This window comes from Phallusia mammillata, chromosome 6 (genome assembly GCF_965637545.1).
Source record: "Phallusia mammillata chromosome 6, kaPhaMamm4.hap1.1, whole genome shotgun sequence".
Lineage (NCBI taxonomy): Eukaryota > Metazoa > Chordata > Ascidiacea > Phlebobranchia > Ascidiidae > Phallusia > Phallusia mammillata.
The window spans coordinates 5,402,261-5,415,731 of NC_137257.1; the positions used below are offsets into that span (position 1 = coordinate 5,402,261).

The 13,471-nt window shown below is 36.7% G+C and overlaps 1 protein-coding gene across 2 annotated transcripts; it reads right to left on the bottom strand.

Moving 5' to 3' along the window:
* Nucleotides 1–193: 193 nt before the first annotated feature.
* LOC145232093 (sodium- and chloride-dependent taurine transporter-like) lies at nt 194–13,038 on the bottom strand. Of its 2 annotated transcripts, XM_080096605.1 has the most exons (12): nt 9,461–11,973; nt 8,788–8,919; nt 7,879–8,149; nt 7,425–7,557; nt 6,731–6,865; nt 5,434–5,537; nt 4,858–4,951; nt 4,542–4,685; nt 3,746–3,874; nt 2,961–3,167; nt 1,678–1,854; nt 194–1,045 (listed from the first exon to the last, which is right to left on the bottom strand). In XM_080096605.1, exons 1-12 carry the CDS (start codon nt 9,621–9,623, stop codon nt 932–934), a joined length of 1,803 nt encoding a protein of 600 aa, XP_079952731.1. In that variant the 5' UTR covers nt 9,624–11,973; the 3' UTR covers nt 194–931. The 2 variants fall into 2 exon arrangements, with proteins under 2 accessions (XP_079952731.1, XP_079952732.1); XM_080096606.1 differs by lacking the exon at nt 8,788–8,919 and having other exon boundaries at nt 9,461–13,038.
* Nucleotides 13,039–13,471: the final 433 nt, after the last annotated feature.

Genomic DNA, 13,471 nt, shown 5'->3' on the forward strand with positions numbered 1-13,471 from the left:
TGACTTTCGACGGGTTCACCGCTTAGCCTGTGTAGCTCAGTTGGTAGAGCGCGAGTCCCGGAAAGACTCCTGTCGTGAGTTCGAATCACATCCCAGATTAGATTTTTCTAGCCTACACCTTGCGATATGGTAAGTGCTTGGTGTCCGGCTGATTCGGTATGGCGCCTATAGGCCTGGCGTAAAGTGATCTGCCTTTTAGAAGTGGATTTAGATTTATTGATTTGCCAAGTTTCAACCTGAGCTTAACTGAAAACAATTCAAATCACGACAATTTACTGGAAAGAAACGTACTTTTCAATTGGATGGACGACAAGATAAGGATAAACAATAGACAATAGTACAAAATAGTTGGTACAGCTGACTAGGGATGGGCCAAGCCGAGCCAGAACCCGAGTACTCGGTACCGAGCATTACTGTTTTTTATGCTCGGTACTCGGCCGAGCGGTTGAACAAACTGACCCGAGCACCAAATTTGCATATTCATGCTAACATACGAATATTTTTTCTATGAAAGGGTATACAAGAACAAAAATGACGGTTTATTTAAATGCGTTATGGTTGTAAAAAACGTATACTACTAGGGCCTGTACACCACTGGTGACGTAAGCGACCCTGTGATGCTAAAACTTGCTTGGAATAAGGAATGTTTGTGACGTCATAATGCACCCGAGCGTGCTTGGCCGAGCACCGAGCATTAACGTGAGATGCTCGGTACTCGACCAAACAGAACACTTGCTGTTTTGGCCCATCCCTACAGCTGACATTTGTTCTAAGAAGACACAAATTTGTTCGAAGAACAACAACAGAATATTAGCACATATACAGTATAGAGATTAACCCATGCATAAACATATGAGGTGCAAAAACGGTGAAAGAAATGCTGATGTTGGCCATCGTATTGTTAAATAAGTGCCATTTTTCTCTGTCATTGTTACTGGACGACAGATAGCATTTCAAGTTCGGCTTCAGAATGTATGCGAATTTTCTTCTCCCGTTCCACTTCGCTAATTTCGTCAACATCGCTGGAGAAACTTTGACGTCTTAACTAGAGGAACATAAAATAAAATTAGTTTTTTTTGTAACTGAAGAGCGCTTTGCTTGTGTTTGCGTTCTTCAATACTCAATTTGTTTATTTTTTCCCCGTTAATATTCTAACTTATTTGAATAAGAAACCATAGGTTATATTTTAACAAAACGACGTGAACTGAGGGTGCTACTTAGGCGAAATATATATTTCAATTATCTATATATGGACTGGTTCTGTTTTTGGACACGATTTTTCATACTCAGTCATTTAGTTTTATAATTGCCTTCACCAGTGCCATAAATACAAGTTGTCTGATTTATTTGTTGAAGCACTTTCTGGTGAGCTCCTGCCACATAACGCTTTATAATACAGTGTAGCTGCAGCGCGTTTAATCATGATTCCCAATTGTGCCCTCCACTTTCTTGCGCCCAATAACATCTTAACGTTGCCCAGCTATTTCCGGCTTTGTGATTGTCCAGTGTAATCGTGTCGCTATGTGTTCTTTCACCAGGCGAAATAAACTCAACTTAACTGAACTCAAGCGTGCAGGGTCTTATTTTTGTGCATAAATATTTCCACACCATTTTTAAAACGCTTCGATAGGTTGAAAATGTTACAAATTAAAATGCAAAAAATAAAATCAATCTCACTTTGTAAAGACTTTCCCCTTTCATCCGCGCTGAAATGACAAGATAAATCGCGTATCCAGGAATAAACAAAACAGAGCTTAGCGCCACCATGTGACAGAGAAGTTGTCCCCACACCGGGTACGTATATTTACCGTAAGCAAACGGTTTTTGTTTCACCAAAAGGTATAAAGCCATGATCTGAAAACAAAATAAAGTTATTGGCATATAAGCAGTGGTGAGATTCAAATTTTTGTCAGCCGGTTTATCACAAAAGTCATATTTTTCATCCGTTTCTGTTACAAAAAGTCATTGACGTTCCCCAGTAATGCTAACCGGTTTGCTGATCTAATAAAATTTCATGAGACGGTTCTATAGAACCGGTGCGAACCGGCTAAATCCCACCACTCCATATATTAGTAGCTAAAATCCTGCAATCAACTTTCGTTTGTGTGAAATACACATTTAGGCTTAAGGACCGCGAGCCCTCGAAATAGTGGCGAAGGGACCGTTTTGAAAAAGAAAAAGTTTGGGAACCACTGATATAAAGGATGAGTGCAAATGTTTCTTAACAGTTTAATTGCGGATTCCTGCATTAAGTTTAAAGCAAAATATACTGCGAAAAAAGTTTATGACACAAAAAAACACATGAAATATCCGCCCACACGCAGTTTATAATTACTTTCAAATGTTTTCCCTTTGGTTTTGTGCGTTAAATTAAATTATTTTACTAAATTAGGATTGCTTTTTGCGCTGAATTGAAGTATTTCACTAAATTAGGACTATACTACAGGAGTTTTTGCTTAATCGTCTGATGTTATGTGCAACATTTTTGTTATTTGTTCGGAACATGGCAATGATGAGATAAGAAAAGTGTAAGGCTTACTTCGGTAAATCTGTACCTAGAACTGCACTGAGCCATGAAAAGCAAAACAAATGTTATTTACTTATAATCTACCATCTGCGAATTTTAACTGTAAGTTATAACTTAGTACTACAGAATCAAAGGATATAATCGAAGAGGTCTTTTGTACCTAAAATGGGTCTTCCATTCAAAAACAATACTTTTAACCATTCCCATTAATAAGTTAGGTAATTAAAACAACTTGAAAAAAGTCTGTTTAAATTTACATCATTTTCTCTTAAGCAATCCGACTTTAAAATATTTTTTGGAGCACGCATTTTAATTACCTAATTTTTTTAATCTGATTGGATCGCTTTAGTAAAAGGTGGCCAACCCCTTTCTAAATTACTCAAAAATGCCTTAAATGCCTTAAATAACCCTAAAATTTGCTGGTTTTACTTACAGAGCAAGTAATAGGGGCGATAAACTTCCAGGACGTTTTAAGCCACAATTTTCCTCTTCTCCTTCCGATCATTAGTTCTATTTCTTCCCAGTAGTTATCGAAGCCGAAAAACCAACCAATTGCCACAAATTCACACGTAACTGTTGTAAAAACGCTCCATCCAGACATTCCGTAATTATTTAAGATCTCAAAAACGTAAACACCTCCCTGTAAAATAAATCATTTCAAACTATTCTATTTGAATAAGAACTATAGTGATATCATTATAGTGGCGAAATCAATATTATATTTTACTACTGTGCATTAGGCTACCAACAAAGCAAACTAGTTTAAGTATAAGTTCAAACTAAAAACAAAGGTTTTCATCAATACTGGCTAAAACAGTGACTTTAAAGTAAAGTTAAGAAGAATGCATTTTAATTGGTGAAAAAAAAGTTGAGCAGAATTTGCTTGGGTCCATTACCAAGACAAAATTGGGTTGCGCATCGTTATAATGTTATGAAGAATACAATAGTGAAAAGCACGCTTGATGAATAGGAGTTTAGCATTCTGCAACTACCCCGTTATTACAGGATAACTTTACATCCATATAGGTGCGTTTTGTCACATATGCTGTAATATATATATTCATAACAAAGATTGTTTTAGAAATTTATGGAATATATGCTTAAGTATTGTGGTCGTCATGTTCTTTTGATTAAACTTTTCGTATTGGATTAGCATAGGTGTGGTCCATTGAAATACCAACATTCACAAATGGCATAAAAACACGAATTTATAAATACCTCGTCTACCATCGAAAGGCAGATAAGAAACAGAAAAGCGTAGACCACTGCTCTCGTTGTTTTATCCCATACTCTTAGCGTGGTGAAATTGTCGTACAAAATAGCCATGAAAGCTTCCAAAGTTGCAAACTGCAAAGTTCATAATTAGTTGACAGCTGGATGACCGTGAAGTTATCCCGAGGTCGCAAGGTTATAGGTTTAAATCTCATGACGGTCACCCAACTTCTTGGGGGTCAGATAAGTTTTAAATAGTGAGCGAGAGTCTCTTAACTTACAGACCCGAACCTAAACTCTCGGACACAGACAAAATATCATAGGTCTCCGCAATCAGGAGGTCTCATTACCTAAAGTTTAACATATAAATAGAACTTGTTGGGATCAATCCCCTATGCAAGTTGCTAGACTTGCGTTGTACCAAATAATGCGAATAAGTGCAACATAATCTTACTAATTAAAGGCTACAGATAATAATCAGTATGCAATCAAATGGAATGGCCGATTGAACGGTACGCAATCATTAAAGACATCAGACTTTCGGTGGTTTAATAAACTAACGTTGCGGGAAGTAGTTGGCGATTTCTACTTTATTATGCAGACCAGCGACCACAACACATAGTACGCCAGGTTTACCAGCTTTACATAGTCCGGCCATCACAGCATGTCCACATATGGCAAGGCATTGGCCAGAAAATCTAGCCTGCGCTGGGATTCGAACCCACCACAGGAGACTATCACAAACTAGCATTCTGTCGTGAATTCGTAATGATGTCTTTAAAAGACTTAGTACACTTTTCACCTGACTGTCAATTCCCAGGGATAAAATAGTGAGAAAAAATACAACTCCCCAGAATTGTGGAATAGGAAGAAGTGAAATAACTTCAGGATACGCAATAAACGCTAAACCGGGTCCTGATCTTGCGACTGACTCAATAGAAACGTTCTAAAACAGAAGAAAACGTGTGTTTGATTTTTGTCATTTCTAATGCTTTTTTGCAATTGCGAATTAAAAATTGTTTTAGAAATAAAGTTTTAGGTGTCTTGCTTCTTTTTTAATATAGATCAAAACCATTAAACACTTTTTGTGCTTTTCAAAAATAAAACGTCCGGACAACCTGATAATTCGCCATATATCCGAGAGTGGAAAACACTGCAACTCCGCTTAGAAAGCTGACCAAAGTATTGAGGCCAGCAATAATAAACGAATCTCTACAAAAAATATTTGTCACAAAAAGTTAATGCATGACGAAACTTAAAAAAACAAACATATTTTTGATACGCAGGATAAACACACTGCCCATCTTTATGTCAACATTGAAAAACGAAATTTCGCCTAAATGTATAATGATAGAAGGAGAATAATTTTCTTACTGGAATGAGGCAGCGTTTGTCAATATTGTCTCTTAAAATTTTCCAAAGAACTCGATGTTGTTTCAGATATTTTATTATAGTTTAGGATATAGGCTAGTCTATCTTGTGACACAAATGCCTTTTTGACAGTGTTCCATGCCGTTGTGGCTTACGTTAAACAGAACAAGAACCTGTACAATATTAACAATTGTCGTTTTTTTTTTTTTTAACACCTAAAATTGTTTTAGGGCATTTGTGTCTCTGCTTTTTATTTATTCATGTGAAATCAACTCAACTGCACAACAGCGATTGAAATCAGCCTAGATGTTTTGCACTGTTACCTCCAGAAGTTATAATGGAGTTTGTTGTAGCTCGCCATCGTAACGAGAGGTAGAGCTCCAACAGAATAAGAAAATAGCAATTGGGATCCTGCAGCAACCCAAACCTGAACAAAAAAACAACCTTTGAAGGCTTATTGAAGTTAGTTATAAACCAGGGCTCTTAACCTTTATTCTAGCGCCCAATATTTGATTTTTTGTAAATAAAACAACTTTATACCAATAAACTAATGCATTGTACCGAGTTATTAAAACCCTGAGGTGACTAATGATGTCACACAGTTCAAAAGCCCTGATATCGTAGGCCTACCATATTTTCATCACCAAAAAGGAGGACACATTCCCGTTAAAGAATATTAACACTTACTTTTGTGCCCAAGAAAATAAAGGCACAAGATATTTGACGAATTTCACGTAGTCAATTACTACAGTCCAATTTGGATGAAGTTTAACTTACTATAAATGATGAATTTCAATTTACAACGACCACAACTCGCACTCTTTGACATTTAGTAAATACAGAAAATTCAAAAGGAGGATATTTGGGTATTTTTTTATTGTCCTTGGAGGACAACTTGTTTTACGTTAAAAAAAGAGGACGTATGGTAGGTCTATATCAGGGGTGTCCAACACGTGGCACGCAGGGGATTTAAAAATGGCACACAAGCTTTTGCAAATTCAGATGATTATTCTCGCTTCAGTAAAAATTAGTAAAGTTACACAACCCACTAATTAAATTGTTCGTTTTTTGACAAAACCCCGGTTGCAAACTATTTGTATCTTGTGTCACATAAACATAATAAAAGGTTTTTGGAGTATCATAAATTGAACCCGTCACGTTAGGACGTTTAAGAAATGGTATGGAAAAAGTACCAAACAGTGGCACGCGAGTATATTCTAAAACAAAATTTGGCACGGCGGTGTGTTCGAGTTGGACACCCCTGGTCTATATGATATCGACGTTTGAAGACTTTATTCTTGGCGTCGTATTATTACCGTATCTGTTTTAAAGCTCTGTGCACAGGCTATATAATAGTGAGTATTAATATTTACGAATATGCCAAACTTATAACTAGGGTAGCACGCAGCTCCAAAGGGTATACCAGGCCAACGGGCCTAAGGGTTGCGTTAATGCTAAATCATAAGAATAAGGGAATAAGATTTACTTTCAGGAAAATGCAAAACAGGTGTGAAAATTGACCGACGATTTATGATGGGTGTCAACACAAAAGGCTTAGGAAACGCTGCCTTAGGCCATCCTTACAAATACCAGACATTATGGTAACTCGCACTTGTATACCTCCGGATTATTAAGCTTCGTTGCATCAGGAATTACGTAAAACCGCAACCCCTTACCAGCGCCCTCCAGTGTTACTCCTCGTACCAGAATGACGATGATAAGAATAAAGGGGAGGGTCGCTGTGACGTAGACAACCTAGACAAGTCAAACAACAATTGGTTGAGCTTTAATGGCGTCATATGTATCGGACTTTGATGAAAACAGCGGCACATTCGTACGTAAATCATAAAACGACAGGTCTATTAAATACGTAACACCAATGCAAGCCGGTCTCCCGAGCATTCCCATATGGTAAGGAGGTGGCTACGAAATCTAATGAAATATTTGATTTGACTTTCGTCGTGGTACACCACTGAGCCCGTGCAGCTCAGTTGGTAGAGGGTCAGTTCTTTATAGGCTCCTGTCGAGGATTCGAATCTCACCGCAGGCTAATTGTTTTTAGTTAATTACTTGTCGCATTGGAACGGCTGGAAGACAAACTTGGTTCGGTATGACCCTTTTAATAGACTGGATTATTACAACTAAGAAAAAAACTTCCGCACTAGTTCAATTTATACAGTTTTTTACAAATTGTTATTTTTTAAAACTTGCAAAAGGATTGTTCATACACGCATATGGTTGTTGTTGGTTACAATATTGCGACATAAAATATATCACCTAGGAATGTTCGCAGTCATAAACACTACAGACTTACCTTTGCTGTCGATTTCACACCTTTCAACATGCAGAAGTAAAACACAACCCACAGAAGCAACATGTATACGACCAGATCTTGAACTAATGCTCCAGGCTGATCAAGACTAGGGGACAGATGCAGAACTTCATTGCTATGAAACATTAAAACGAAAAACGTTTTAATAAGGCGCGGAGTTGTTATTTGGGTAATGTCCCTCTGTGAATTAAAAATGTTGCTAAAATATCTTTTTTAACCTAAGAATTCTTATAAATGTCAATACCTTTTGGTTTCAATTAAAACGAGTTTCAAAAAACATGAAATGAAAAAATCGTAAAATGTTTCACTGAAACTCACATCCCCCTATAGAACGCAACCATATGTTGGCAACCACTACGTTTTCTTTAAAGATTTCACTCTATTTGTCAAGACACTTCAGCAGACATTAACTTAAAAAATCCAAAATCCAACTTACACAAAATATTCGTTCGTAGCCGAGATTGATTTATTCACGTGATAGGTCAAATTGAAATTGGACGTTCGGTTGATGTTGCTGGAATTAAAAGTTGTGAGATTTTTGACTCCAGCGGCCGTGACACAATGTTCCGTGTTCCAACTGTTGTCACATGTTGACCAGGGCAAGGTTGCGGAAAAACTTTTAACCAGGTATTTGGTTGTCCATACCAGCACAATGGGATAAGACAAGCTCCCGTAGAACATGATAATCCATTGCGCGATCGGCAAACCTAAAAATATAACCAACCAGGGTTTTTTTAAGGTTTGGTTTGGGTGACCGCTAAGTAGTTTTAAGAGACCGCAAGTGTTTCATTTAAATACCAAAAAATATCCATATTTGCTTTTTGGGAAACCGCTGGAGAAACCTTAAAAAAAAACACTGTAACCAACAACAAATATTTTAAATTTCGTGCTATGTTTTAAACTAACTTAGAGCAGATCAAAATGTTTAGTGTAATGAATGTTACGTTTTAATCACTATGTCATTACCAAAGTCAAAATAGATGTGTAATCCCTAGATGCGTAAAATATCAAGCAAATTAAGGTGTAATTGAAAATGTTGTGTTTGAAAGCCCTTTTCTTCTTTTCTTACTGCTTTTTACTGTACGACAGTCCCATCAAAGGCGTTATGCCGAATCAAGCTGCATGGTCTCCCAAGCATTCTAATATGGCAAGGCACTGGTTAGAAAAATCTAACCTGCGGTGGGATTTGAAACCACGAAAGAAGTCTTTCTGAGACTCCGGCAATGGATACTTCAGGGCTAATCCCAATATGAATGTACTGATCTTAACTGTTCAGTTTGTTAGCTTATGGTATGTTCTATTTTATGCATTGCGAAATCCTAAAGGTATTTTTTAAGTGCTGTACCTCGAAATATGGGAACGATTTTCCAACTTTGGACTGCTCCGCGTCTTACACGTTGCCCCAAAGAAGTTTCAAGAATAACTGCCGGCACAGCAATTAGAATCGCAAAAATGAAGTAGGGAATCAAAAATGCCCCTAAACAAATATTTTAAATCGTGTTGTGATAATTTAAGTTAAAAACAAAAACAAAATATAAATACTTCTGAAAAGATCATGTAACAGCATGAGTAAAAAGATTCTTATCAGCAGAATTTGAAAATCTGATGTACAAACCCGGGGGCCAAATAAGATCAACTCGTATGCAAATTAGGAACTTATATCTGTAATACAATGTTTAAATGGATTGATTTTGTCCAATCAAAGCTTGTTCGGTTTTTGAGTTGGGTTCGCTTAGTGTGGAAAATCGTTGAAGCACAATTTCAATGAAATAAGTCCAAAAAAGCTACATAACGTTGAAACGTGGAGCGTAAAACGCGAAAAAGACAATTAGTTGATCAAATGTCAATGCGCTGCTGTCATTACCAGGCCGCAGACATTGTAAAAGGGTGATTAGGGTTACACATCATGCCAACTAAAATTGTGTTTGAGTCAAGATAACTTCAAATTCTACATCAAATGTCTAGCAACACTAAAAAGATCAACATTATGGGTTTGTACAACAAATATAACATCATACCTCCACCGTTTTTGAAACACAAATACGGAAATCTCCAAATATTTCCAAGTCCCACCGAAGCACCGATTGTTGCAAATATAAAATCGAATGAATTTTTCCATTCTTGCCTTTTGTGCTTTGCTTCGTTATTCGTTTTCAACCCGGACAAAAATTTACCTTCCATGTTCTTTCAGGCAACTGTTCGGTATAACACTAATCACTTGACCTGGTGCAAATTATATGATGTGATTTTGCGAGGATTTACTGTAAAAGTATGTCCTGGGGCAAGGATTATTTTTCGAAAAAGGGCTCAGCGTTAGTTGCTAATTTATTTAGCCTGCAGCTCTTGTACTAAAATTATTTAGGTAACGAAATGCTATGTATCGTCGGCAAAATACCAAAAAGTCAACTGCAACTTTAGAAACATGACACACGGACCTCACAAGCAGTTCATTCACATCAAAACTGCCAGTTAACCAATTATAATGAACGTATTTCTGCTGCAGACGTCTCAATATTCGGTGTTGTCATAAAGGGCATTGATGATGACAACAATGATTATGGAACGCCTGCCAGTTAATAATGACCAAACAAATGATTATGGAACGCCTGCAAGTTAATAATGACCAAAACCAGTCTTTCGCAGTTTTGTTTTTGGTTAAATTTTTCTTAGATTTTGGACAAATGTTTAACATAGCAAACTTTTAGGTCGCGCACAGTTTGACTCTGAACATTTCAAACCAATTTATTTCATTTTTAAATCTATGCCGCATTTTACACCCTTCCTCATTCTGGAAACTTCCTTTCAAATACTCGGAAATTTGGGGTTGAACTTTTGGGTGTGGCTGAACCAGCTTACAGACCGGGTGGCATGTTAAACATCGATTGATTACTCCTGGTGACCAAACACTCTTATAACTTCTTACAAATTTCTACTAACCATCAATATAGTTGTCACACATACAAAGTTGTTCAAAACTTGCGAAGTTTTATGTTGTGCATGAAAATGATTTTGGTCATAAATGAGATGAAAATAAGGTTTTAGCGTTGTCTTGCACACCAGCACATCTCAACTGAGCTTTTATACACTAGTTAAAAGTTGCAATTTTCAAAACGTATTTTTTTTTCTTTTTTCTTGGAAATGTCTTGGTGCCCACGCCAAGTCAATTATAGTACAATGAACTTATTCACGCCTACGCACTTTAATGCCAAATTAGAGACATTCTAATTCGGGAGTCACTTTTCAAGTCAAATTGCTACAAGAATAGACGAAATGGTTGGTTTTATAAGTGTGCGTTACGATACAAGACCAAATGCCCGTACATACCGACAGATAAACGAGCGACATGCTAATATGCAAATAGGATATTTATTAAATGCTGATTGAATGGTATAAGTTGTTAATACAAGTTTCTGTTGTTTTAATGTTTTGCGAGCGGTACCATGTTTCAGTATTTTCTACTAAGCTATTTGGCCTAAACAAACTCTTAAATCGTTTATTAGTTTGTAGAATTTAGCCGATTTGCAACAATTTAGAAAGTATGATTTAACTTATATATTATCTGATGTGTTTTAAACCGAAAATAAATCAATAAATATTGTCTGATGACACGTGGCAAGATTTTGATTTCATTGAAACCGAACATTTTACAAACAATTACCTGAGTCAAGCGGTAATTTTTGTCAAATTGCAAAGTAGCCGGGGTGATTATAACACTGATCAACACATTATTTCATGTTGACTCCTAAAGCACATTTGTACATTTTCTTGTCGCACCCAATAACCCATATAGTTGTAAACAATAAATGCATGCGACATTTAAAATATTCTTACACGTAATCGTTGGGCAGAACTATCCCAAAATACTAAAACTGTAAACTAATGCCACCACCTTCCAGAGAAAAAGACCTATTGAAGGTGTAACACCGAATCAGCCGGTCACCAAGCATTTCCAAATGGCAAGGCGTAGGCGAGAAAATCTAGCCTGCGGTGGGATTCCTTGGCGATACGGCATTCCGACCTTTGTTACTAATCTCGGGTTTGATGTTTACTGTTCATTAACTCCCCCCTGACCTGCATATTTTGGCACCGAACTTATTCATCTACTTCCTGCTGAGTTCGTGTAGTAGCTTCACTACCACCGTTGATGATATTAATCAATCAATCAACGCACGCCCAGTAAAAGACACAACAATATTGGTAAGTTACTCTTACGCCTGTTAAATGTGTAAACAGCTTTTCTGCTATTGTGAGGTTTTTCCGGCGTTTTGGTAGCTTGTGCAAATTATTATCGAACATAAATTATTTTAATATTTTCTCAACAACAAAATTTAAGTTTTGCCTTATATTTTTTTGACCAAAATTTTTATTAGGCAATTTATAAAGCTCAAATTCTAGCCACTAATGCCGAGGCCTAATTGGCTCGATTAAAAAAAATCAAACTTAACTTGGATTTAACTTAAGTGAACAAAAACTCGTTTTCTAACTCAAGGCAGTCTTATTATAAAAATTTGCAAAGAAATTTAAATTGATTCATTTCGGTTTTTACCGTTTGCCCCACTATTAAGTTATAGGTTGCAGTATTTTAACAATAAATGCCCAATAAGTAACCGATGAAAATATATACAATACAGAAACCCGCTATAAAAAGTCAACTCAGCTTGGGTAAAATTAAACACTGTATTTATCTTAAACTATATCTTATACAAAAGTCATTTATCCGGATGAACTGAAGGAAGTGGTGACTGACCGTGAAGTGTGGAGGCTCAATCTCGAGCTGCTGCCCCCGCGACCCTCAAAAGGATTAAGCGGGAAAGAAAAATGATGATGATACAAAAGTCGGAACTGAAATGCTGTGATTCAGTCCTGTGTGAAATAGGTTCAATGACCTGAAACGCACTTTAACCAATAGGTTACCAAACCTCAAAAGCAGAACCTTGGCAATCTATTGTCATAAATCGCGTTTGTCCATTATGTTGGCCCTGAGGCGTATATGATACATCGCGTTTTTAAAAAAGTTCCATCGCGAAAATCAACTTTACTGCATGGAAGAATGCCAAATAGTTGATTAAAAAAACGCAAACCACTTCTCAAGCTTTGGTTTAACTACAAACCTACTAAATATTCCCCTCCACTATTTTCCTGCTTTACAACGTATACAGTTCGATTAAGCTCTTGTATATGAACCTGCCGTTGTTAATGTTAGCTTGCTGAATTATATAATGTCAGTTTATCTGATTCTTTAGCCTTGATTTTTATCTGTCTGCGAATGGTTGGGGAAGTAGATAGCTCGCGTCCATATCAAAACAATGCTAGCTATACACGGGCTCTTACCCGGCAAGGTACTAAAGTGCTAAACATGGAATTTGTCATCTTAAAGTATAATCTATCAAACCTTCCCAAATACACACAGTACACAAATCCATATAAATAGCACCTTTCTAAGTTTCAGTAAGGGATCTTATACAACCTTAAACAGTTTCTGAATAAGGTCAATAGTTATAACCATTAGACAATTTTGCCGGAAAATCTTCCCTTTTTCTGCTTTTTTTCTATTTTGTACAATCTACTTACAACTCACATTCGAATACCACCGCGGTTTGGCGCAATTCTGTCTAATCGGTGTTTCAGCCGCACTGATATAATAAATGCTTGTCGAGTAAACACCTCGTTAAAGAAACTACCGCATTTTTCGTGTATATATTACGATGCGCTATCGGGGTTTGTTGTTATGACTGCAGGGCGGCGGACCCTATCACAAACAATGTTATTTATTTACAGTTAGAATACGATGACAATAATTTCGAAAGAGAATACATATTTTCGTACCCATACAACCAAATTTGTGGCAATTGGGTTCACGGAAAGTAGGTAACATAACTAAGTACATTTTTATCACGCTGCTACTTGTTTTAGGATATTTTCATTTTCTTGTTTTAAAAAAAACCCATTAACGGCTACAGTTGAAAAATTCTCTCACACGAACTGACAACATCAAAAATTATTGTAAAACTTTTTTGTGGCCTCATTTT